At 34.3% G+C, this 27144-nt stretch overlaps 4 protein-coding genes across 8 annotated transcripts in view; 1 reads left to right on the top strand and 3 right to left on the bottom strand.

Moving 5' to 3' along the window:
* Positions 1 to 155: 155 nt before the first annotated feature.
* Positions 156 to 7909, bottom strand: Vha16-1 (Vacuolar H[+] ATPase 16kD subunit 1). 3 transcript variants are annotated; one of them, XM_075309305.1, is made up of 4 exons: positions 7750 to 7909; positions 6576 to 6693; positions 3422 to 3611; positions 156 to 3347 (listed from the first exon to the last, which is right to left on the bottom strand). In XM_075309305.1, exons 2-4 carry the CDS (start codon positions 6655 to 6657, stop codon positions 3143 to 3145), a joined length of 477 nt encoding a protein of 158 aa, XP_075165420.1. In that variant the 5' UTR covers positions 6658 to 6693; positions 7750 to 7909; the 3' UTR covers positions 156 to 3142. The 3 variants fall into 3 exon arrangements, with proteins under 3 accessions (XP_075165420.1, XP_075165421.1, XP_075165422.1); XM_075309306.1 differs by lacking the exon at positions 7750 to 7909 and adding an exon at positions 6803 to 6903; XM_075309307.1 differs by lacking the exon at positions 7750 to 7909 and adding an exon at positions 6760 to 6778.
* A 2406-nt stretch (positions 7910 to 10315) lies between these two features.
* Positions 10316 to 13001, bottom strand: Trap1 (TNF receptor associated protein 1). The gene is made up of 6 exons (XM_075309300.1): positions 12719 to 13001; positions 12311 to 12624; positions 11706 to 12251; positions 11407 to 11645; positions 10653 to 11345; positions 10316 to 10598 (listed from the first exon to the last, which is right to left on the bottom strand). Exons 1-6 carry the CDS (start codon positions 12819 to 12821, stop codon positions 10424 to 10426), a joined length of 2070 nt encoding a protein of 689 aa, XP_075165415.1. The 5' UTR covers positions 12822 to 13001; the 3' UTR covers positions 10316 to 10423.
* A 164-nt stretch (positions 13002 to 13165) lies between these two features.
* On the top strand, positions 13166 to 14517 carry LOC142237855 (mitochondrial import inner membrane translocase subunit Tim17-B-like). Its single transcript, XM_075309301.1, has 3 exons — positions 13166 to 13203; positions 13279 to 13379; positions 13839 to 14517. Exon 3 carries the CDS (start codon positions 13851 to 13853, stop codon positions 14361 to 14363), a length of 513 nt encoding a protein of 170 aa, XP_075165416.1. The 5' UTR covers positions 13166 to 13203; positions 13279 to 13379; positions 13839 to 13850; the 3' UTR covers positions 14364 to 14517.
* Positions 14518 to 16948: 2431 nt separating this feature from the next.
* Positions 16949 to 27144, bottom strand: part of jing (AE binding protein 2 jing) — a 264729-nt gene continuing 254533 nt past the window's right edge. For all 3 annotated transcript variants that reach the window (XM_075309297.1, XM_075309298.1, XM_075309299.1), the window contains 4 exons: positions 21695 to 26708; positions 21481 to 21625; positions 21242 to 21419; positions 16949 to 21166 (listed from right to left, as the gene is read on the bottom strand). In XM_075309297.1, coding sequence (XP_075165412.1) covers positions 20734 to 21166; positions 21242 to 21419; positions 21481 to 21625; positions 21695 to 26708 — 5770 coding nt within the window. In that variant the 3' untranslated portion in view covers positions 16949 to 20733. The remainder of the gene's footprint in view (positions 21167 to 21241; positions 21420 to 21480; positions 21626 to 21694; positions 26709 to 27144) is intronic.

Genomic DNA, 27144 nt, shown 5'->3' with positions numbered 1-27144 from the left:
CAGTAGACTTGATAGACACCATCTAACCAAATTTTTCTTTCATGATTCATCCCACATTCATTTGGACCAAACCACATATCGAACCGATTAAGTGAACAATTTAATTCCTAGAGGAAAGCCATAAGCATTATAAATAATAAAATAAAAGACATCAGTTTTTTTGTTGGAAATTAGAAATTACAATTTTATTACATTCTCTTTTGCTGATCTTATAGCATAGTTAATATTTCTCGCTCTTAAAATGCCTCAAGAAAGGATGGAAGATTGGCTTCTTTATGGTTGTCATTACCGAATAAAGGAAATAAAAACAATAAACATTTTAAATTTCGATGGGGATTACGGCAATATGGTTTTTGAGTTCACAAAAAGACAAAATACTTCGATTAGCAGCTTGAACACCTCCACATTTCAGCATCATAAATGTCTTGGCGAACAAGGGCCCAGAAGTTTAATGCCCTGGATATTTGGAACTGTCAACCATTGCATTGCCGTAGGAATTTAAAAAAACAGAAAATGTTTAAGGTTATCATTTCTCTGGCGTGAATACAAATAATTTCTAATTAATATTTGAGTGTGTGTGTTGCGGGGGTATTTTTACGATTTTTTTGTAAAGGATTTTTTGTTTCATTTTCTCTCTTCTTTTGTTTCTTCACGTTCTTCTCTCGCTACATAACATTTTCTTTAGTTTTATGTTTTATATAATTTGCTACTACAATTTGTTGTTACTTTTGTTTGTTATGAATTGTACATTACATTATACATAATACATATACATATATAATTTTATTATATTTTTTTTTAGTTTGATTGCATATCTATACATAACAAAGAAAGAATCAATGAGGATTGTTGTGGTGGTGGCAAAAAAGAAAACATCGAAAGAGAAAAGAAAAAGTTAATAATTTGTCGTTTTGACAATGTCGTCGTCGTGGTCGAAACGTGTTCGCGATCACCACCGTTTAACAGCCACAAAAACAAGTGTGTAGTAATCAATAATCGTAGTAGTAGTCTTCTGTTGTTTCTACTTCTTCTTCGGACCAACTGTGGCGATCAGATTTTGTAAGAGAGAGAGAATTGGGTTGATAAAGGTCTCTCTCTTAGATGCGTCTCGATGCGCGTTAACTTTCGCCATTCTCTTTCTTCGTTCGTTTGTATATGCATATGTTATAATATGTATTGTGAATATATATAATATAAATACCATAAGTTTGTTTGTTTTTAGCTTATCACAAAATGAAAATAATCATATAATTATTCATTATTATTATAGTCAATATATTATTCTTAGAATTGAACAATAATTAAACATAAAAATATATAGGACTTATTTTATTATATATAAATGGTTGTTGGTTGTGTGTGTGTGTGTTTCGCAGGAATGATTAGCACAGTTTGCATTCAATTTTAAAAATAAAAATATCCAAACAAACTGGTAATCAATTATATCAACTTAGCAAGGTTTCAATTAAATATTTGTTTGAAATAAAAATCTGTTTTCGCAAAGAACCGGGTTGGTCTGGCGCGTATGAGTGGTATACATAATATACTACTAAATGTATGTGATTGTGTAAGTTTCTTAAAATAAGAATCCTCCTTGTAACAGTCTAAATTTTTATTTGTTTAAAATATTTAACTAAAACCTAATTAATGGCTTGATAAAAACCTTTCTTTCTAATGCAAACCCATAGACACTTATCTACGCTAAGATATTTCTATCACTGCCAGTCAGAAAATATCGGCCTCCTCTCTTCTAAAGGAGGGCGTTATTGATAAGGTGTTTTAAAAGCCCTGAATCACGTGTTAGTATTGGACCCAATGGTGTTAAATGGTATCCAATGAATATCTTCTTTAGCCGATAAGTGTCCCATGGGTAACTCCCTATTGCGATGTTCTTGCTTTTGGGTACTCTCTCTTTGTCGTTTTCTTTTTTGTTGTTGTTATTATTATGGTTGGTTGTTCTTTAAGTATATTATTGTATAAGTTGTTGTTTTATACTGGTGGTTTTTCTCACTAAACTTCTTTAACATTAAGTATTTATATGATGTGAAATGGTTTGTTTCATTTTAAATTACATTATTTTGTATATATTATATTTAATAATTATTTTGTGTTGAGTGTAAGTGAATTTGAAATTTGTTGCTGTTGCCTCAAAAAAATATGAGTAACGGGGGCGGAGGGGAGGGGATAGTCAAAATATTTTCCCAAAATTATATTTAAATTTCTCTACCAGTTCTGAAAAATTAACAAACCAAATGTGTGTGTCTTAAATTTTCTCTTTAAATTAAATTAGAATTATGACGAAAAAAACAATAAAAACAATAACATAAGATAACGCAAAAACTAAATATAACTAATAATTAAAAATATTTTTACCAAATAAGAAAAAGGCCAATTCAAAAGAAAAAAACAACAATCTATCTACTATTCCCTATAGAAAAACTGCAACAACAAATCGAAAGTCGAATAAGAACAGCCGTGCAGGCACCTTCAACATTCACAGAGACCCCAAGTAATCACGTACCCGTTGTATATCACCATAGTTCGATGGTCTCTTACAAACAATTTTAGTAGTATTACTGCTTATTGCTCGCTTTCAACTCGAATCAATCAATCTATTCTATATATACAAATTGTATTGATTGATTAACCGAGAGTGGATGATTTTGATGATGTTTGTTTAAATAAAACATTTGGTTTGGTTGAACGTTTCTTTTCGCTATAATTTGTACAAATACTTTTTTGTGTGTTTCACTCAACTAACACTGTGACTTTGTGTCACATTCTATAGTAAATCCATTTGCAATGAAGATTTCCATATTTAACAAATCAAGATCTTATTAAGAGAATACAACGTCATCGGATAACTTTGTTTTACGCTTACTGTTTTTTTTTTATTTCGGCAGAGAGATGTGGTCAGGTGTGATTTATGTCCAATTTTCAGCAAGTAAATGTTGTTGGTGTCGGCGCTGTTACTGCTACTTTTTTATTGCTGTTGTTGTAATTTGTTGCTTTAACAACAAGTTGTTGCGTTTTATAATAATCAGAATATTGACATTGACGAGATGTTGTTTGTTGATGGTTGTTGTTTTTTATTATTGTTGTGGTTTTTGTTCTTATTGTTATTGTTGCAGTGTTGAATAATTTATTTGGTGTACAAGTAGATGGCAACAATGAGACCGTACAGACCCAATACTTCAGCGAAAATAAGAATCAAGATCATACCGACGAAGAGACGAGGTTGTTGAGCTGTGCCTCTGACACCGGCATCACCAACAATACCGATCGCAAAACCTGCCGCTAAGCCTGAGAAACCTACAGCCAAACCAGCACCCAAATGAATGAAACCCCTATTTTTGTTTGCAAAAAGAAAAGAAATGAATAATATTACACACATACGGTGTATAGACTTTTAAAAACTTACTTGTAAAGGGAGTATTTTGAGGGTTCTTCTAGAGCACCGGCAATAAGGACAGCTACGACCAAACCGTAAATGGCAATAATACCAGCCATGACAACGGGAATGATGGATTTCATAATCAATTCTGGTCTCATGACGGACATAGCCGCAATACCAGTACCTGATTTAGCTGTTCCATAGGCGGCTCCCAAAGCTGTAAGAAAAACATGTATATTAATTAATTTTTATTAAAAGATGCGACGTGACATTTTTTTCAGCTTTGTAGTAAGATGAACACATAATCTCCAATTGCGCTCAATTCTAATGTTTCCTCAAAAGTTTGATCTACGTAATATACATCGAGCCCAAACAGCGATTTGTCCTAAATAGCCGGGTCGACACAAAGACTGCAATTCCTTGTTTAAAATATTTTTTGTATATAGAGTCTTCAATTTGTACTGATATACTGAAGCTTTATAATATCTTATTATGGTATGGTATGAGAATGAATGGAAAATTCGTATATGAATGGAATGGAAAGATAGTATTGTGGGTAATATCGGGTCGAGAGTTAAAATTATGGCTGAAGAAAAACTGCATACAATCTTTACAGACTTGCTTACATCTATAAAAATTCTTTCAAGCTCATTATTGATTCGTGAATAAAAATAATGAAAAAAATAAAGTCCTAGCAAAATCCCATTATAGCATAGTCTATAATCCCATTCTATTATATAGTCTATTAAAAATTCAATGTACGAATTTAAAGTATTGCTAACAAATATTCAAGGCTTACGAGTTCAAATGCCTATTAAATAACTTGTTTGACAGAAATTTTAAATCTTAGAGAAGCATAAACAAACGTCCAGATTATTGGAGGACTACATTCAATTTTTAAATGTTACAGACATTTCAAATCAAGAATTTGTAATTTAATTTTTTTACGTTTATATTTGTGAATTTTAAACATGGGTCATGTGATATTTTAAAAAGCTTGATATCCATACAATTTAATAAAGAAAAAGCTTCATATTCACAGCTACAACTAAGATTAAGTTAACAGTTGATAACGTGAATATTATTAACCAGCAAACGTATGAGGCCAACGTACAAGAGAGTAGAGGGGGTTTTGACAAAAGCAAATTCTGATTATGGGCCAGCAGAAAAGAAGTTATCAAATGGAGCACATGACCGCATTTAAACAAATATGATGGATATGATAAGAATACTAGAGAAAATGTGAATAAAATTCGGAGCCCGTTATAGAAAAGACGAAAAAAAATTATTTGCTTTAGTATTACGCAAAGTTAAATAGAGAAGTATGAAGAGGGAAATATTTCGATCATAGCGAGAGAGAGAGAAGAGAAAAAGTCTAAAACCAGTTTTAATTGCAATGAATAAAAGTGTTTCCAGCTTAAATGAATGTGGTGTTTGTGTGTGAGCGCCGATTGAATGTATAAATTCAATAAATTGAAAATGTTCAATGCTAATGGACTGGTGGGAGAGTAATATGATTTCATATTAACAATACTCTCAATTCTCGTCAACAGTTAAGACTAGGGGCGGGGAGCATGTATCCCCCCCCCTCCTCCCAAGCAGAAGGTTATGACGAAAAACATACACCAATAGCAGTCATGTGATTACGCGTAAAATCGTCATCTTGCTATTGTTTATAACTACCATTTGTAAAGCCAAACGAATTATTTAAAAAAAAAAAAACCAAAATGCATTATAGCAATAAACACTTGCTGGTGTGGAATTACAAATGATGATAATGACCTGAACAATTGTTTTTGGAACTCATTTTGTATTCTACTTTAAGATCGTCATGTTCTTATTGTTTTTTACTTCATTGATAACAATATCGATGCTGGCTTTTTCTTTCGGTGGGTGGTGTGTGTGGGTTTTACAATGACATTTTCCTCTACATATTTTTGTTTCTTTTACAAGTATACTACCCGTACATTTTACATTTTTTGGATAAATGGTACATCTCTATGGTCGCAATATACAATCGCACAACCATATAATTCCATGTATACATATAAACATAGTAGTCAACCTTATTTCCTCATATTCCTTTGCAACAGCAACTACAAAAGCATATATATTAAAATGGAGTTTGCGCACTTTAGAGACATATAATGGCAAAAATACGATGAAACAAAATCAATTATTAAATGAAAATAAATTTACAAATTATTTGATATATTTCATGAAATACGCCCTACGAATATTGAAAAAAAAAATTCAAGACGAGAATGACGATGACTCAAGCAACGACACAAATGCATTATAAAAACAAATACAGAAGAGTCTGGAATTCAAATGAAGAATTACATTAAACTTTAAACAAAGTGGTCGCAGCTAACTCGAGTTGCTATCTTATCTGTCGAAATGGGAAATGGTTAAACATGTGATAGTATGTGAGCAACTAACGAGAGATATAGAGGTAAAACACAGGCATGTGATTGATTTCCGATATCCACGGTAGGGACTCACATGAAACTTCTTTACCGTACATCTAACATCAGATAGAGAACATAAAATCACTGCACACATTTTTTGGTAGTTGGCAACACTACTTTGTAAGCCAAGTCTTGTGACTAGAAAAGAAAATTCCCCACCAAGATGAAGGTTAAATTTAACCTACAAATGATTATGGAAATACGTAAACTCTCTCTCTCTTGAGACTATTCTCTTCGTATTTTTTCGTATGGAAAGTTTTACGCAAGAGAATTTGCATAAGAGAATATTTCTAATTTTGTTTTAGGAATACAAATTTCTAAATAATTTTCTTTGCGTATCTAACTGGATGGATGTGTTCTTTTTTTGATATATTGTTCTATCATTTTCGCTAGCATTTTTTCCATTTCATTTATTATACTTTTCGTGGTGGCCGTAATTCGTAAATATGCGTATGTATTGAATTTTTTCACTTTGCACTCTCTCCCATTCTCAGTGCCATAGAAATCTTCTATATTCAGTACATAGTGGCTACATGATTTTCTTCCTCCTTCCACCCAAAATTGTTTTTGGTGTTTTTCCAATGTGCCTCCCTAGGAATTTCTTACAAAAAATTCACTTTTTTTCCTAAGATTTTCGATTCCAAAGCTGTGTTCCATGGAGAAGAGATACATTTCTTTGTTCCCCGTTTAAGAATTAATTGATTACTCACCACTGAAAATGATAGCTGAGGCGGCTCCCATAACACCGAAGAAGGGTCCGTAGATAGGATTATCGCTTCCTGAATCTGCCATTTTTAATGTGTGTGTGTGTTTAAATTAAGAGGATTTCTACAAAAAGAAAATAGCTGGTATTTAAACTTGAATTTACTACTTGTGTAATTATTAGTTTTGTACGATTGTTTTTTAGTAGCCAAAGAGCTTTCTTTTTTTTCTTTACTTTTATAACTTTTTTATTTGCACTTCACAAAACAATTGCGCCTTCACTTTCAGAGCACTAGCTGCGAGTATTCTCTTTGACGGTTGCTGACTAACTGAAAACTGAAAGGCGAGCACAAATGAAAATGTGACGTTGTCATTCATTTACACATACTCACACAACATGTAGGAAGGGGGCGAGAGACCCGATTTGCAATTTTTTCTGATAAGATAATTATCGTGCGCTCAATAATATTACAAATTTAAATTTTAGTAAAATACATAAGATGGTTAATTATAAACACAAACGGAATTAATAAAAAACCATTGTTTTAAATTTAACAAGAATTTAAGCTTTGCAAAAATCTGGCAATGTAGGAATATGTGTGAGATGAGAGAATTGTAAACTCATTCATTGCAGGGTTTCCAAGTCTCGTTCAATGTGCCGAATCCAAGCCAAGTCGTTTGGCAATACATTTTTATGTATTCGTAAAACAGTTACCACCTGTTTAGGGTAGTCATATGACACTAGTTTGGATACATTTCGACATCTAATAAGATATTTTTTCTTGAAAATTTCCATATTTTTAAACAATAGATATGCTTTTTTCCATGACACTATCACTTGTTTTGAGAAATCCGAAACTCAAGAGATATAAGACAAAATGTAGTATTGTGTCAATTAAGGAACTAGGTAACACTGGTTACTGGACCACAAAAAATTTAAGCTATTTTTTTAATTATGAAGTGTCCATTGTTTTCGGAACGTGGTGGAATTCAAAATTTTCAGACTCGTGACAATAGTTTTTTTTTCAAGCCTTTGTCCCATATACCGTTTTGTTATAATTCTTCCGTAATTACTGGCAAAGTTGGGCGCAAATGTTTTAGTTTTGTGCAATTCTGTTATTGGAGCGTTGTATTTTTTTGCATGTTTTTTTCTTGATAAGTATAATTTTATTTTCCACTCACTTGACAAAATAAATTTGTTACTTAATGTGTGTTGTCAAAAACTTGCGCTTTTGGCCTTCCTTCTTCGGTTATTTTGGAACTGGTTGGAGTTGCTGGTTTTGCTTGCGACTGAGAAAATCAAGTCGAAATTTATTGCAAAGTAATTTTCGGTCTCACTTGGATTCTATCGTCGTTTCTTTCTAACAAAGAGAGTAGTCATATGACTTTTCATCGGTAGTTTTACCATACTTTTTATTTAAATGTCATTGAAGAAATTATTAAGAATGTTAGTGACAACGTATAGCACAAACGTAATGATAAAAGTCGTTTTGCTATAAGAAACAAGCTGTGGCAACAATTCTTTTTAAACATTTGGAATTGTGTTGAATTCAAATATGCTTGATTTTTGTGAAACTTTCAATAATAAGTCGAAATAGAAAGAAACTTATTTCTGGTGCTGTGATTAAGAAAAGAAATAAAACATATGCTAAAAACCTGATATATATCAGGTTTTTAGCATATATTTTATTTCTTTTTAATTTGGATCACAATAAGAAAATCACAAAACACATTTCATTTCCTCATATTCAATTCATTCCATTTAACTTTAATCAAACCGAGCCTTGTAGGACTATATATTGGTAGCAAAATAAAAATTGTAAATTAATTCAAAAATTTGGTGTTATGTTTGGGTGATTTTATTTTCTATTCGATTATTTTCTTTCATACAAATATTCGATATGTTCTTTAAGATCTCTAAGATCTTCGTAACATATATGTCGAAAACTCCGTTGATTATTAAAATTAACTAATGTAATAATCTTTATTTCTTCAATAACGTAGAAGATTTAAAAAAATGGCTTTTTTCATATAAACCGGTGGAACAATTATAAAAATGTACGATATCATAGCATAGGCCTTTATTATATTATAGTTTCTGAATCGCTCGATTATATTCAATGATAGGGCAACGTTCTACTATGCTTTTTGCAAATGAAATCCAAAGTAAAATATTAAAATTAAAAAAATGTTTGCCTCACAACCATAAAAGGTTTGCATTAAATTCAAATGTTCACTAAGCTTGTAATGGTATAAATTTCAAGCAAACTAAGGCCTTTTTGTTAACGTGTCTGCCCTTACAAAATGACATACAAGTTGCATTTACATAGGAACTTTTAAAATAGCTAAATAAAAAATGAAACATTTTTGCTGAATGAAATATTTTCTTAATACAAATGGCATATTTTTTAAAATATCTACCAATTACTATTTCTGAGAAGTTTTAGAATTTAATCTCTTCTTAGTTAGATATACAAATTCTTTTCTCCCAAAATTTGTTGTACCTATATTAAAAGCTAACGAAGTCACGATCGAATCAAATTAAAGTAAAGAGTCACGTGTTTTATTATTATTATGCCAGTAGAAAATACCCAAAATATAACAAATCAGTATTTGTATTGGAATACATATTTGTTTTTGCTATTATTAATCTACACATGTATGCTAACAAGATTATGAAGCTATCTTCCAGTGCAATCATCATTAATATCATATTATCTTATCAATACAGTGGCCTTATTGCCATCATGTGTCGGTATCATATGGTCATATACATAGAATCATATGTTTTGGTATTAAAACTGCGTCGTGTTAAAGTGTTCACGAGCCATTCCGGGCGATATTCGAATATTAGTATCATTTCATTGCTAATGGGAAAACGTCGACCATCTAGTCTACAGGAAAAATGCCTTTCCCTCGAATTCAGCAATTAAAATATAACTGTTGAAATTTGAAGAAAACGAATAATTTAATGTAGCAATTTCTTGCAAAATTGAAATTTAGTTTAAAACATATCCGTTTTTTACCCTAAATCTCTAAAAAAGAAGCCTTAAGCATTGGTCAATTCAAATCGAAATTGATTCAGAGTAATTTAAATTACAAAGACTTATGAATCTACATAAAAAAAAAAAAAAATTTTTAACTAGCATGAAGTTTATGTAGAAAAGCATGAGAATTCGTAAACTATCGCGGTTATATTGCGTATAAGAAAACAATTAAAAAAAAATGGATTCAGAAGGCCCCTATGCAAGTTTTTGAATTTAGAAAACCTCAATTGTAAGCAATCAGGGTACACTTATTATTATATGTTGAAGTAGTTTTTGAAATTTTGATTTTAGTAACTGTATACAGCCTTTGTAAGGCTTCGTTACATATGATAAATAAAATTTATATTATAAGTGTACCTTGGAAGGCAATATTGAATTCAAATTAATTTCTATTATAAGGAAAAAGAACTATTATTGAAGGAGTTGTAAGGGGTTCCTCCAAAAATCCTTTCTTAGGAATAAAATTGATTACGACGTCCCCGCAATGGTTAACACCAGAATATAAAAGCTAAATTACACATGTCGTCTATGTTTTTTCCTATTTAATTAACTTTGGAATTATAGTAGATTTTTCGTCATAGTCTAAAATTTACAATAATATCGGACAGACCGTAATTATATTCTGATATTGACGTCATATACAATTCTTCAGTAACTACAACAAATACGCCAAACCTGATAGATTTTACATAAACGTATAATTGTAACAAATTTGATTTTAATTATATTTAAATGATTTTTGTTTTGCTTATAGTAAATTTTTGGTACTTAAACATATATTGGATTTTTTTTTTATTCTAAAGGAATTTTCAACATTTTTCTAAAGCTTTCGTTAACAGAGCATTCATAGTTGTCAACAAAGTGCGGGGATCTTCGGCAAGTCCAGCTCCTACCATAGCATTAATGAATAGCTGTTGTACCAAGAGATCGGCTAATTCCTGGTCGCTTGTTTTGAGTGCAAACAATTTCTTAATAATCTCATGCCTGAAATATTCGGTAGATTAAAATTTATATTTGTATATATTTCGCGCATCTTACTTTGGATTTATTTCTAGTTGGGGTTGCAAAAGAGCATAACGATTTTCCTCTGGAAGTTGATGACTTTGTGTTTTTATAAAGTGACGAGCTGCAGCCATTTCTTCTACTGTTACTACACAAGGATGACTATCCAGTCTGGTAGTCACTTTTACATTAGCAACTTTTCCATTGAGTTTCTCTTTGATCCATGGCAGCAAATCGTCTATTTGAGATCTTAATAGGCTTCCCTCACCATAATCGACCGTAGAATCGGAACTGCTATCCCTGCGCATTTCCTTTTCCACCGAAACCAAGTTCTTGCTTTTAAACATGCCCAATTGCATGAGTACCAATTCATCATAGGGTTCATAACAAAATAGGACTTCAACGTCCCGTTTTTTCAAGCTTTCATAGTATGGAGAGCTCTCGGCCAGAACTCGATTCGGAGCAGCCAAATAGTAAATGTCTTTTTGTTCGCCAACATTTTTTGTGTAGTCCTCTAGGGATATACGATTACCCTCTTTGTTCTTTGATGACTCAAAACGCAATAATTTGGCAATATCCTCCTTTTCATTTTGATCATGTGAGGTAACAATTCCCTCCTTGAGGAACAGACCATAGTCTTTGTAGAAGGCCTCGTATTCGGCGGGTTCCTTTTTGGATTTGTCAATTAAGAAACGTAAAATTCTGCTAGTTAACACTGTAGATAGTTTCCTTTAAAAATTAAACAAAGTATTTAGCGTTAAAACTTTTGAGGTTTGTCGTAATTAGTTACTTAATAAGTCCACTATTTTGCAAAAGTTCTCTACTTAAATTAAGAGGAATATCTTCAGAGTCAACTACGCCTTTAACAAAGCGCAACCATTTTGGAACCAAGTTTGCAGTTTTAGATTGGATTAAAACCTTGCGAGTATACAGAGCCACACCAACATCACCATCTCGAGTCATTTCGAATAGACCCGGTTTGCCTTCGGGGAAGTATAATAAAGCTCGAATGCTTAGTGGGACGTCGGTCTAAAATGCAACTGAATTCTAATGAGAAATGTGGTTTAAAGCATTGTAGACAGCTATTACCTTGTAATGCAACACAAAACGGGGTGTATCGAAGGTATTGCCAATGAAGCGATAGAATTCATCATGTTGCTCTTTGCTAACATCTTTTGGGTCCATTAACCACAGTGGTTGTATATCATTGGCCTTTTGACCATTCAGATATATGGGTGATCCAACAAAGTTGCTGTATTTCTTGATTACTGCCATAATGCGATCCTCATCAGCATATTCGCGACATTCCGGCTTAAGATGTATAACAATTTTTGTTCCTAATTCCACACCTTCGGCCTCCTGAATCTCATAGCTGCCAGAACCATCAGTGGACCAGCACAATCCTGGCGAATTTGCTTTAGACGACCGTGTGTAAACTTCGACCTTATCAGCCACCATAAAAGCAGAATAGAATCCCACACCAAATTGACCAATGATATTGGAAGAGTTTTCACTAGAGGAACTTTGCTCACGTATTTGTTCAATGAATTTCTTGGATCCACTTCTTGCGATAGTACCCAAATTGTTAATAAGTTCTTCACGATTCATTCCAATACCGGTATCTTGTATAATGAGCTGCAGTTAAAAAAAAATACTCAATATAATATTGATGAGCTATAATTTATTATAATTACCTGCATATTTGGCTTATCAGTGGCTATCCGTATTTCCAAGGGACGGTCAGTACCTTCGAAATCCTTTTCAGCCTCACCAGCAGTATGGATGGTGTAACGAAATTTCTCCAAAGCATCGCTAGCATTTGAAATTAACTCACGCACAAACACCTCACTCTCCGAGTACAAAGAACGCGCCACAATATCCAATAACATGCGGGTCTCCGCTTGGAATTCATGTTTGTCTGGGGCCCCAATAATTTTCTCAGTATTGCGTATTTTTGTGGATCCTGATGTCTGTGCTTCGGAACTTAGATATCGGACATTCAAAGCAGCTAAAACAAAGCAAAAACTCAAATAAATTCAATTTTTATGTAATAAAATCATTTTCGTTTCACAAAACATTATATTAGCTAACTAAATATTTACCTGCTAATCTTAAATCATTGCGGTAGTGGAGTTTTGGATTGCGTAATATTGGCAAAATGGAGCCTTTGAAGGCTGTCAAACGCAAAATCCGAGCAGCAATCATTTTTACATCTACCTCTCAAAAATTTGGATACAAATTCTTGGATGGTTACTTCAAAATGTTATCTTTTGCCTGCCCCCTCTTGAGATATGAACAATGGAATTCACAATGCACGTTGGGCACGTTGGTCATTAGGGAAAGAGATTAAAGTCGGTCGTGTCGGCAAAATTTGAACGGCGTTAATATAATAAAAAAAATCAAGACGTTTATTCGAGACCATTATGACTGATTCCTTGACACATATTTATTTTGTTTTATTTGGACTCTTTATTGCAGATTAGTTTGGAGTAAACATGGCTGGAGACAAGTACTGTCCGCCTGTATAGTCCATTTGTATTTTGGGTTTACTGCCGGTGCCTATTTGCGTATTAACGCTTTGATTTAAGTAACTGACAATCATTGACATTACTAAAAGACTCATTGTGATTTACATCTTATGTATTTTTCTATTGTGATTTAGAAATACCGACCGAAATAAGCGTGCTGTTGGAGAAAATCTCTTAATTTTTTTTTGTAAAAACCTTTTTAAATACAAATCAGGAATCCAGCTAGATCACCAAAGTAAGCAATGAATACCTTCATACAATTACGATAAATGAGAATCTAAATTGAATCAATTTTAAAAAATTATGTAACAAACTTGCAATTGTCCTAACTTCTTGGGAATGGATGGTGGGGAAGTTCTGAATAAATCAATTCTTGTTACTTGTCGACAAGGGTTGGGGATGTATTATGTATTGGAATGATGAAATATCATGGTCTAATAATGATAACAATCCTGGCGGTTTAAATGTATATTTGCATACTATGTGATCATGTTTTATGTGACTGATTTATTCATTGCGAATTTGCTATGTTACGGATTAATTCAGATTCATTGAATGATAAGGGACAATATTGTTGGTGGAATGATTACATTTTAATAAGTTTTTTGTATTCTGCCATAGATTAAAAAGATGTCCTATAAGGTGGTCATTCACTGATGCAAACATTTAATGAGTTTGTTTTCTATTGTTGCAGACTACATAGGAAATGGAGGAATATGCCAGAGAACCCTGCCCTTTCCGGATAGTCGATGATTGTGGTGGTGCCTTTGCTATGGGCTGTATTGGCGGTGGTGTGTTTCAAGCGATAAAGGGTTTCCGAAATGCCCCTTCTGGCATGAGCCGAAGAATGTTGGGAAGTTTATCAGCCATTAAGACCAGATCACCGGTAATTGCGGGCAATTTCGCTGTGTGGGGTGGTATGTTCAGCACAATTGATTGCACACTTGTACATTTTCGTAAAAAAGAGGATCCCTGGAATTCAATTATAAGTGGTTTTACAACTGGTGGCATATTGGCTGCGAGAAACGGTGTACCTGCGATGGCCGGCAGTGCTATTATTGGTGGTGTCCTTTTAGCCCTGATTGAAGGTGTTGGTATTCTATTTACGAGACTTTCATCCGAACAGTTCCGCAATCCCCTACCTCCGACTGAAGACCCCAGTGTGCTAGGAGCTGCAGGTTTTGGCCAGCCCCAGTCAAATCAGGGGCAGTACCAGTAAGCTTATCATTCGAAAATATCCATAATTAAATTATCCCTACGTGTATCTATAATGAAATAATATGTTCACCAAATTTAACAAACTAAAAATAAATTAGCATAAGGATGTTAAGAATGTAGAAATAAAATTAAAAAATTGACATTAATAATGATAATGGCGATTGTCTGTTTTCTATTGATCAAATTCTGACTTCATATGTTGGGGGGAAAATCAAGTTGGAATGAGGAATTTGTCGAAATAAACTTAAACAATTTTATTTAAAGAAATGTTTCATGAAACCTCAGCTGAAACGGCTATAATTTCTCTCTGCTGAAATAGCAAATAAATATAGCGGTATTTGTTTGCTATTTAGTAATAAAAAAATGTCCGCTTACGGATGCTTCCTGAAAAAACGACATGCTACTGCATTCCCTTTTTTGGAAACAAAAACTGCTGTTTTACCAAGCATTTCTGCTGTCTCAGTTTTTGGCGATATTTTGGACTGCAGACTTTTCAGCGGAAGTAGCAGTAGCAGAATTCTGTTATACAAAAATCCTTAAACAGAGAAAACTCTGTTGAAACACAGCAGTCAGTGTTTGCTATAATAATAGTCTTTTTTTAATGTACTTAATCTGACCTACATAGAAGACAATTAAAAAACCAGGTTTTTTGTTTTTTTTTTTATATTATTTATTAATGGGGAATTGATTTGTTTTGATGGTGGATTGGGATGATGATGATTACTACATACACATATTAAATTAAGTTGTTCTTTCGTTATAATTATATATAAGAATACATTATGTTATATTAATATTTTTATTAAATACATTTAATACTAAAATTAATACACTTTCTACAGATGTCTTTTTGTTTTGTTGGGGGTTTCTTTTCATTTTGACTTTATATGGAATATTATAGATGCTGACATGTTGGGAGAGTTAAGGAGCGGAATGTGTGTGTATGAAAATTTATATGAAATATCATTTACTGTCTTTCGTCTATAGTTTTGGTTTGTTTCCTTTTTGGGGTGTCTATCGAATTTGTGTCTTACGAATAAATTCTAGTAAAAATTTTATATTCCCATATTGTTGTTGTTGAAGTAGTTTTAGATTTCCTTAACTCCTTAACTTGGGGGGTTTTCGCTGAATATCTTTTTGTTTTTGCTATGGAGTTATTGCAAATTTATTTTTTTATTGAGGTAGTTCTTAGATCTTTCATTTTAATTTTTTTTTTTAAATTTTAATTCTCATATAAAATATCCATTGATTTAATATAAACTTGGTTTACATCATTAATGGTTTACGGGTGTGTTTGTGTGGGCTCATTGATTAATGCTACAAAAGGGTTTCTTGTGCATTGTAATATGGAGGCTCGAAATCGAAATGAAAATCTTGTTAGAAAAATTTTTGATTTCATATGACAATGGTTTTGTCAAAATATGATTTTGATACATTGATTGATCAGAAGTACACATTCAAAGTTCCATCTATATAAAAATATTAAAAAAAAACAATTGCTATTCATTTCTCTTTTGGTTTTTTTATTTTAAATTGTAATGAAAAATTGCTTAATTTGATTGTTATTCATTTTTTAGCTTTGTTCTTACAATTTGAAGGACTGATTGATACAATGTGAAGGCTCCCTATGGTTTGTTTGGTGTGCGCAACTTTTATCCAATCATCACTTGAATTTTTATTTTCGGGGATATATATATATTTTTTTAAATTAAAATATCGATTGTAGTTTGTTTTTTTTTTTTTTTACAATATTTCTTGTTTCGTGTTTTATCTAATATTTTTTGTATATTGTTGATTATTTGTTACTTATTTTTATGAATAGTACTACTACACAGACATATATAAATATTTTCGAGTGTGTGTGATTTGTTTCCAGGGTTTTTTTGTTCTTCTTCTATATAAATTAGCTTCTAATATGAATGTATATATGTACGTACTTTTATATTTATATGTAACCTTATGATTTTTTTTATTTTGTTATTGAAGAATAATCAGTCGAAATTTCTTATTCCATTTCTTTTAACAAGTTTGTGGTTTTGTTTTCTCTTATGGCAGTGTTGATATTCGTTAATATCTCATTCCTATGTTGAGATTTTGAGATTTATATTGGGGGATTTCATTAGTCGAAAATTATTTCCCTTAATAATGTAAGAGACGCTAACCTGATAGCTATTGGTTACACAGATATATTAAAAACCCAAAAATTCTATATTTTTCTGAAGAAGGCAAGGCACCAAACATAAAATAAAAAATAAGCAAAATAAAATAAAGTGTTTTGTTCGTTTTTTTTTTCATAAACATGTATATATTTATTGATTTAAGAATTTTATAAAAAAAAATATTTTAACTTAAAAGCAAATAAAAAAATCAATTACCTCTTACAAACAAAAAAAAAGTTATTTGATTCTTTTTAGAATCTTTTTTGACTCAAATTTGTCAAGCAAACTAGCAAAGTAAAAAAGCGTTTTAATCATATCTAGACTTAAATTTCTTGTTTTTCTTTTTAAGGGATATTTTGTTTCATACATTTTCATATATATAATTCTCATAAATTTCGGAATTTTAATAAAAAAACTCTGAAGACAATTGGTTTTACAACTCAATTTATTCTTAGAAATTTATTACGTTTATTTGCATTGTATGGGCTGTTTTTATTGGTTGGTTATATACAAACGAGTAAATCTTATTCGAAAATATCAATCAATTAAAACTATATAATTTAATTACATTATACATACATTTACTAAAAAAAATTATCATACAATTTCTCTATTTAAGAGATCAAGTTTGTTGTTTTTTTTTTGTTGCTAACAAAAACATGAGTTCCGAATTATTTGTTGGGAGTTTTGGCAGTGGTAGAGACAATAAGTAAAGAATATCCCAAAAACAACATAGGAAACTTGGAACTTGGTAGACAATAACTACTAGTTATTGTGTCTGCTGATAAAAAAAAAATACATTCGCAACATTTAATATGGTACAAAAATCTCAAAACGAAATAATTTAGATACAAAATTCAATAAATACAAACAAAACATATATGGTAGAGACTGTAAACAATATAAAATAAATCTTAGGAGAATGTGGACAACTTTTGTAATAAAATGGCTTCGATTTACAAAATAATGTCAAGTTAAAATAAAATAAAAATAATAATCGCGATTTTTGCTCTTTGAACAGACCTTCTGTTTCAGCATATTTTTCATTTGTTAACATTTTTAGTGTATATGCCTTATCAGTATTATAACAATTGGTAATCTTTTAAGGCTTTTAAATATTTTCCAATAGAATTTTCAAAAAATCAAATACACTCAAAGAAATTTCTTAGCAGAGATATTAGAAAAATCTGCTAAAATAGTGAAAATTCTGTTGAAGTCACTGTTGGCTAAAATGGCAAAAATTATCTCCTAGTTTTTAAACTCAATTTCCCCCCAAAAACAAGCTTTTGCTTAGTCCAAGAATGTATCTTATGTTAATTGTGGCCAAATTAAAGCTTAACAGCAAATAAGTCTGCTAAAACAGCAGAAAGTCTGCTGAAAAAGGGACAGCAGTCATTGTTTGCTGAAATAGCAAACATTTCCTGCTATTTTTGAAGCTCGATTACACTAAAACATGTTTGATTTTGGCTTAAACAAATAAAAATGTCAACTTAGGAGCTATCCTAACATAATTAACACAATATTTTATGAATATCTATAGTATTTGACCAAAAATCTGAATATTTATCGAATTGAGACATAACAGCAAACAAAATGTTTGCTGATCGTATTTAGGAGCTTGTAAGTATATTACAGTGCAAAAATATACCAAAAACTACTTTTGGTTCTTAAATAGGCTTTGGGGAAAATTTTATAACTTAAAAATTTTATAAATTGTTGTTCATTGCGCCCTGAAGTACAAAAATATAACAGCAGACATCGACTGCTGTTTTTTATTTTTGTTTTATATTTTTGTAATTCATGGTCTAACAAAAAACAATTAGTTAAATGTTTAGATTTTAAAATATAGCTCAAAGAATATTTAAGAGCTCCTAAATATGATCAGCAAACATTTTATTTCTTGAAATTTATGTAATTTGGCTTGTTGTTATGCCATAATTGGAATATATATGACTTGTTAGAATATATTCTTATATATATTATTATAGCCCTAAATGGCCTTTTTGTTACCGCCAAACTATAATAAATGTCATCTAGTCAAAAAAAAAAAACAAAACAGTCAGTGTCTGCTTTCCCTTTTCAGCAGACTTTTTTCTATTTTAGCAGATTTTTCTTCTGTGTATACTAAACAAAATTCTTTGAATTTAGTACTGAGAATTGGACAATTTCTAGTTAAAAGAATAACCGACAATGTCTGCTTTCCATTTTTCAGCAGACTTTTTTCTATTTTAGCAGATTTTTCTTCTGTGTATACTAAAAAAAATTCTTTGGATTTAGTACTAATTGATAATTAGACAATTTCTGGTTTGTACCAGATGTTTCCATTGTGCTCCAAAATAGTCTGCTGGAACAGTTATTGTCTGCTGACATATAATTTTTTATTATTGGGTCCATGGTAGATTTTCTCTTTTACCAGATTTTTTTTTTCTTATTACTGCTGATTTCGGCTGACGTTAACAACTTTTATTGTCTCCTGATATCGCATTTTAATTTTAATGCTAACTGAGAAAACAAATCCGAATAGTTTGGAGTCTCTGGCAACTGTTTACTATGACTGCCTTGACGGTGTAAATTTTTATTTAATATATATACGAGTATCAGCTGACCCTGCCATATATAACAGTAGGAATGAAAACCTTATTTTATAAAATCGATGCATTCAGTCAAGATTCAACCAGTACTTATTGTTTCTCTTGGCAACCCTCTAAAGATTTTGTTAGTAGACATGCCGGAAAGAGCAACTAAAACCACAAAAATTCTCTTCTTGGTCTCTGAGAATGCTTTGGATCCCATTTTACACCCTAAATAGTTTACGAATTGTTCGTTTGCTAAATCAAGAAGTACAAAAAGCTAACAGCAGACTCTTGCTACTGTTTTTTTGCAGACTTCCTACGAGCATACTAAAGAGGGTCAAGAGTTTACCCAGCTTAAAGTGTCAGAACTATCAGTTTTTTATGCTATTAATAGCAGCCGTAGGTCGCCAAAAGATAATTTTTAATACTCAATGACATGAATTTTCGAGGATAAAAACAGCAGATTGTTTTTGTAGTTTTACAATTCAAAGACGGTGATCTCTGTCATGACCTTTTTTGCTGTTAATACAAATAATGTTCTCGTCGCTCAGTTTTTTAAGCTGCTTGTTCTTTTAAAAATTGGCTATCGATTTTAGAACCCCTTAAAGTACAAAAAAAAAATGTTAAATCCATAAGAATCATTTCTTAGTAACATGTTGTTCCATCTTCTATTAAAGTATTGGCGAGCAAAAGTTATTTAAAATAATATTCATTCTCAATTTATTTATACAACAAATAAATGAAAATTTCCTTAGATTTGTTTTAAAAAGAATATGATAAAAATTTGTATTTTAATGATTTTTGTTCTTTAGTAGATTTGTTTTTGTTATGTTGTTTTTTGTTTTTAATTAGGCTAAACTAAAAATATTAAATATTAAATAAAAACAAGTCTTCTTATGGTTGGATTTTGTTTGTGGGACGTTGGCGACATAGAAAAAAATTCTCGAATTTTAACAAATAATCAAATAAAAAAATAATCCTTAACATAAAGACGCAAAATTTTGTAAGTGCAACAAATAACTTAGCATAGAATTCTTGCCTTTATTCTCAAATTAAAGAAAATGAAATTATAATAAAAGCTTTCTGCGTCTCCTGCGTTGTTCTCCTACAAACTATGTCCTAATTATCGATAATTGTATCATAAGTTGCTAGAGTTTTTGTTTTTTATATTATTATGTATGTATATATATAAATTATAGCCTTATACTATTACTATTTATTTAGTACTATTTTATTTATGGTTATTTTGTATTTGTTTGTTTGTAAATTAAATTGTTTTTCTTTTCATATGGCAGTGAGATATGCCTATAGAGATAAAGTTAAAAAATATTATTTCTTTTCGCCATAAGCGCTTAACCTTGTCACTGTTGCTCGTTTGTCTTTCACTTAGAAATTTTATAAGGGGAGTGAGTGGGTAATATTGACAGGGAGGAAGGGAGGGAAGAGGATTGTTGGATAGGGATCTTAACTAAATAACATTACAATTCTTTTAGGGTTTTTACAAATAATAATAAAAAATATTTACAAAAGACCTAAATTATGAGACTAAAAAGGAAATACTTTTTTACAGCACCACATGGTATTTGAAGAGTTCGTCTGCCCGGAGAGTTGAATATGAGTTGCCCACGCAATTTCCATTTTATCGGGTTATAGTTATACGATTCTGCGGTTTTCTTGGATGTTTGCGATGCTGTTGCATTTGGGTTATCGTTAGAACATGCTGGTAGCTAGAAATTGTCTCCATTGTAGTGGCAGCAGATGTGGCATCATCGTCATCATCATCAGCATCATCCTCTTCGTCTTCGTCGTCTTCATCTTCGACATTAGTGGCATCAAGTAAACTACTATCTTCTCCTTTGGGGCCTTTTGTCTCCGTAACATCGTTCTTCAGACGTTGATGTTGTTGACTTAAAGCGTAATCATTGTCGAATATCGTCGGTGAGTATGGCAATTTGTAGGAAGTCATAAGCAGACCTTCGACCTTATTCTTTTCGGCAGGTTTCATTTGTTTGATATTGACTGTTTTCAAATACGAATCTTCCTTGTTTTCCGGTAGCCATTCATCGGAAATTCTGAAAATGATCAAAGACATTCGCAATTGAGTATCTACCACTCAAGGACTCGAGCAAATTTGGGTGGATACTTACATTTCTCTAGGTGACCATTGTATATAACATTCGGTTTGGCCTCTTGGCGTTTTTCGTCTCATAATGCATTGACCTTGGAAGGTTATTGAATTGCATCCATTGGTTAATGTGGATATTTGTCGAAGACGATGTTGTAGTCCCTCCATAATGCCCGTATCAAAGAAATCAAACATGCGTGCTGTAAGGATTTAGAAATTTAGAAAACGTCCTTTAAAGTCTTTAGGCTTCCCAATAATTACCTGAGAACGGTTGACGTCTATAGCGTAACTTTTTACCATTTTTACGTAATTGTTTTGGAACTGGAGGATCTGAGGTTCTCTTATTTGTACTATCCTTACTCTCCGAGGCAGTGAAATGGTTGTTTATGTGTTTTTGTAAAGCCAGCTAAAATAAAAATGGAAATGTGTTACTTCTGCCTTGCAAGGTGTTTTGCATTCCAGTGCTGTAGCTTACCTGAGACCCAAAACGTAAACCGCAACCTTCAACAATACATTTCAATTGTTTGGATCCACCGTGTGAGAGGACATGCCTTTCTAGCCAGCGTCTTGAGCACGATTCCTTGTTGTACACCTTACATCCCACCCAGAGACATGAGAAGGGTCCAGTCTGTGAGTTCACATGCTGCTGTTGCATGTGATCCAGAAGTTTGGAATTACTATCGTGCTTCTTATTACACTGGTCCCAGTAGCATACGCCATCTAGGCGTTTATTGCTCTTGCCCATAACGGGAAAACGGATTGTCTTTGGTTGGGATAGTATGGGCGATAAAGCACACTTTGGCAGATCTGATGATGACACATCTTGGGCCAACTGAGTGTCTATGGTTGTGCCAAGGAAGTTGAATGCTGATTTTTCAGTGGAATCTTCAGATTGTTGGGTTGATGATGCATTGGTTTGAGGATCTTCCATACTATTGCATGAGCTGTTTTGTGGTTCTTCCATGCTATTGCAGGAGCTATTCTGTGGTTCTTCCATGCTGCTGGTGTTTGAATCGATATTCAAGGGTGTAGCGGGCGGAGTTTGTGTATCAGCTGATGTGGGCGATGGTATTTGTTCGGAAGAGGCAGATGATGAGCTTGTCTCTGAAGTGGAGGATTTCGAAGAGGAATCCATACTTTCCGTATTACTAAGGCTACCTCCGATGCCAGACTCAGGGGTGGGCAGGTCACGCTGCTTTTCCTCTCGATCCTCTATGGATTTGCAGCCATCCATGGCTTGCTTGCCCTCTTCATTTTCTGGCAACGATACACTGATACTGGCCTCCGAGGAAGAATCCGAAGATATACATGATGAAGTCACCATTTCACTAAGCATGTCCCTGGACGAAGCACCTCCCGTCTCACATGAATTCGATGAATTCGAATCGCCAGCTGAATTGGAATTTGAACAAGGATTCGGCGTAGCAAATTCATTATTTCTAGCAGCGAGTGGCGAGAGTATAGAACACCCCGGTGAGGGAGCTTCTGAATTGCTTGTAATGGAAGCAGGTGTTGAGGCCTCCAACGACAAGTCTGCCGCTGATGATATCGAATTCGAACTGGAACTGAAGGAAGACGAGGAACATTCATTATTCAAGTTACTAGGCTGAGGAGGCAAACTCGACGTCTCCGATATAGCCTCCTCTTCCGGCGCTGGTGTGCTGTTTAATTCTTCTTTGATATGAACATTATTCGAGGGAATTTGACCACTGAAACTTGTCGGATTCTCATTGGCGGTTGTCTCCTTGTTCTCCGTAACGGCGGGAGCCAATGATGTATTTGGCGTAACATTGCTTGGAGTAACAATTTCATCCATGGGTTCATCTTTAATTTTTCCAAAGTTCTCAAGAGGTGGTGTTGACTTGAACGTATTCGTAGAAGAGGTAGAGGCGAAATTAAGTGGGGCACTAAAGTTGCTGCCACTAAATGTGGCTATAGAAGTCGTTGGAGGAATTGGAGGGGCCGGCGTTATACTTATGGCTCCATTAGAGTTCTTAACTAAATCAAAGAGATCGGAAGCTGTGGTCTTAGTTTGTGAAGGGGTTTTCGTTTTCCCCCCTATATTGCTGCTGCTGGTACTACAACTGGAATTGGTGCTGGCCACCCCAGACATAAATGTGTTTGCCGTCTTGTTGTTGTACTTATATGTCGCAAGATTCGACGAGGCTGTCGATACCTTGGGAGCTATATTGACCAGATTCTTAGTTGTGGATAATGTGGTGGCAGGGCTTATAGTCACACTGCCACAGGTTATGCTTTGTGCGGGTTTCGGTGCTATTGGAGTTACACTTGTTTGAGCTATACTCACTAAAGCTGGTGTTGGGAGTTGGCATGTCTTTGATAAATTCGTAGCCGTTGCAGTCCTTAGGCCGGGAGCCGGAATTGTTGTCAAAGCCACAGGTGCTGGTACTGTAGGAGTCATAGTTGGCACTAAGGGAGGTGGTGTTGTGGGAGTGGCAATAATTTTTCCACTTGCCGTAGTTATTTTTCCACCATTACTTTTGCCATTGGAGGCTGTAACTCCTGCACCAATGGCAGATTTCACCTGTTGTCCCTGAATTTTTGAGGATCGTTTTTGGTATGGTTTCGCCATAATCGCCGGTTTCTGTGTCCCACTTACCGATGAATTGGTGGTCGCCAAATGTGTCCTTGTTTTGGCATTCGATATGGTGACCAATGGAGGTGGTTGAGAACTCAAGGTGGTGAATGCTACCGGCGTGGCGGCATTGGCTTTAACAATAGCTAGTTTGGCAGAGTTCGAGGTGTTGTGTTGTGGAGCTGCTATGGATGCCGATGTATTGATTTGCCCTATGATACCATGGGATAAATTCACATTACCATTAGAACTAGAAGTGGTGGTGGTAGTGCTGGTGGAGTTATGCGTAAGATTTACTGCGTTTGTGGGCATTGCAACGGAGGAAAGTGGTGGTGGTTGCGTGGATGTTATGAACTGCTGTTGTTGTGGATTCAAGCCCATGTCATGGTGATCATTGGTCTGAGGAGCAAAGATTGAGCTCAGAGCTGGCAAGGGAGCCTGTTGTATGGGCTGTAAAGCGGGCAGTGCTATGGATTTTTGGTGATTAACTGCCAAAGCTGCAGCCGCCTGAGCAAGCATAGCTGGAATCGAAGCGGCATTCAGAAGAAGTCCAGCCGGAGTGGCCATGAATACAGGTTGTTGTTGTATATTCGATGCAGCTCCCAGCCTCTGGAGTTGCTGAAGCTGGGCTTGTTGTTGATTTGCCGCAATTGCTGCAGCTATTTGATGTTGAAATATCTCTTGGAAGCTTGCGGCATTTGCATTAGCAGTTTTTTGCTGTTGCTGATGCTGTTGTTGTTGTTGTTGCTGCTGTTGTTGCTGTTGTTGATGTTGCAGTTGCTGCAACTGTTGTTGCTTGATCAAAATATCTTGCAAGTCGCTGGCGCTTAGCAAATTAAAGGGGTTCACATTTCCCGTGGAGGCAGTGGTAGCTGTCGTTGTGGTGGCCGTTGTAAATTGTTGCAACTTAAAGACGGTACCATTGAGGAAGTATTGGGCCGCCGCTGCCTGAGCAGCCTGGGCCGATGTCGCAGAAGCCGATGTGGCCACCGATGGTGTGGTAGATGATGATGCAGTCGATGCTACATTCTTTCCAATGGGTGCCGTCGTTGCCATGTTATTCAATTGCATGATATTTGCCCCATTGGTCGCCAAAAGCTGTGGTAGTTGGACTAGATTTGGTAGTTGAACAGTGGGTAACTGATACAAAGTTGGAGTGGGAGGAGCTGCAATAGGTGTTGCTGGTGCCGTTGCTGCGGTATTTGCCATATTTACATTGTTATTGGCTACTGAATTGGAAACAACCGGCGAGGGGGTAGTCATAGCCATCTTACTTGTTGCCACTGTCTGTTTAGATTGTGTGGAGGTTTGTTGATTAGCTTGTCCTGACGGTATCCTTATGGCTGACGATGATCCCGACGCTGGACTTTGTGTAGACAGGGTCGTTTGGGCATTGACTACAGGCATAGGATGTTTGGTTGCTTCTTGTTTGTTTGTAATTTGTTGGTGTTTCATCTCTGGTGTTCTTGGGGCAATGGCAACATGTTTTTTGGCTGGTGACTTACCCGTCCCATTCGATAGGTTTCCATAACCACTATTGGCCGCCGAGGGTGTTTTCCTTAGATTAGGAGCTACCTGGGCTATTTTCGTAGGCTTCGGTCTTTCGATTTTCTTTAGGGCTGGCATGGGCATAGGCGCCACTGAGATGTTGTTTTGGGGGGTAATCGTAACGCCCGATGAACCAAAGCTCGTTGTAACTACTGGCGGCGGAGGCGGTGGTGCTGGCAACGTAGTTGCGGTAGTTGCTACCGCTTGAATCGAAGTTGGAAGTGGAACAGTTGTTGTAGTAAGAGTGCTATTAGCTATTGTCGCAGGAGCCGTGGTGGTATGGTTATTTGCCGCTTTACTATTCTCCTTCAACTGGGCCAATATATTGAAATACTTATTGAGGGACGCTGTGGTCGCAGGAGCACTCATAGTCAATGCATTGGTGGTCATCGTACTGTTATGGTTTGATGCACTTGTTACTGTAGTTGTGGTCATCATTACATTATTGCTGGATATCGAGTGTAAGCTGGCTCCCGATGATTTGCTATTGGCCGCATGCATTTGGGCCTTCATTTGCGATTTAAAATATCCCGTTATTTTAGTTTGTGATTCCTCCAAAGCAGCAGCTTTCAGTCTTTTAGCTCCAGCACCAGTTAATAAATGGTGATGGCTTTCATTTTGTTGGCTCACATTTATATTGGAACGGGATTTTTTGGCAGCGGTCGTTCCATCGGAGCCGGTGGAGGTTCCACTACCACTGGTGGCCATACGTTTCTTGGCCTGATTATGATTTATGTGGGTATTTGTACCTGTACTCAAGGTGGCAGATGGTGACGAATATGATGAGGTGGAAGAAGCTATCGAGGGTGGTGGTAATGATGTTGACGTAGCCGTTGTACTCCATGGCCATTGTAGAGTGGGTAAATTTGAACATCGACTTGTATTGGCAGTGTTAGAAGTCTTTGCGATTTGTGTCGAAGGCAGTTTGGATTTGTTCGGACCAATTCCACCACCAATACTTCTACTACTACTACTATTACTAACATTGGCATTGGTGGGTGTAATGGTCAGAGAGGCAGGCAGATTGCTAGATCTAAGGGCAGCATTTATCGAAGCCGCCGATGTAGATGTCACCGTTGTGGATGGCCCCAAAGAGGACGATGATGGCCCTTGTTTTTGTGTATTGCCATTGCTGTTTGCAACGAGTATGGTTTGTGGTGACATTTTATTGTTGTTATTACTTGGTGTCGTTGAAGATTGCTTATGTGTTTGTTGTTGTTGTTGTTGTAGCTGTTGCTGGGGGTCCTCGTTCAGACTTGAGTGTGGACTATACGGAGATCCTGGTTCTGAGGCATCCTCGCTCGAACCAGTACTAGAATCCGTGCTCAAAGAAGTTGCAACACCACTGAAAATTAAAAAAAAAGAAAATCAAATAAATAAATAAAATCGCAAGAGAATTGTATTTATTTGTGTATGCAAATTAATATCAAATCATGTTTATTACATATACTTTAAAAAGCAAACAATGATTGTTGCCATTTTAGTGGATTTTCCGTTAAACCTAAAGTTTTATGGTAGTTCAGGGAAATTTATGCATTTGGTTGATGTTTTAAGAGCTTTAAAAAAAATAAGATTTTAATTTAAGAAACACTCATACTGCCGTTTCCACTTGTATACAAATTCTAAAATGTTAAATTTTTATTTTAATTTTATGTTTTTTTTTTTCGTATTTTCCTTATTTGTAGTATTTATCTTCGCATGATTTCCCACCCAAGTGACGTTATGAACGTTAACCATTTGTTCAAGGGAAAATATAGCGGAATTACACGTACAGGTATGTT

Source organism: Haematobia irritans, chromosome 5, assembly GCF_050003625.1.
Source record: "Haematobia irritans isolate KBUSLIRL chromosome 5, ASM5000362v1, whole genome shotgun sequence".
Classification (NCBI taxonomy): Eukaryota; Metazoa; Arthropoda; class Insecta; order Diptera; family Muscidae; genus Haematobia; species Haematobia irritans.
This window is presented reverse-complemented; position numbering and strand designations above follow the sequence as displayed.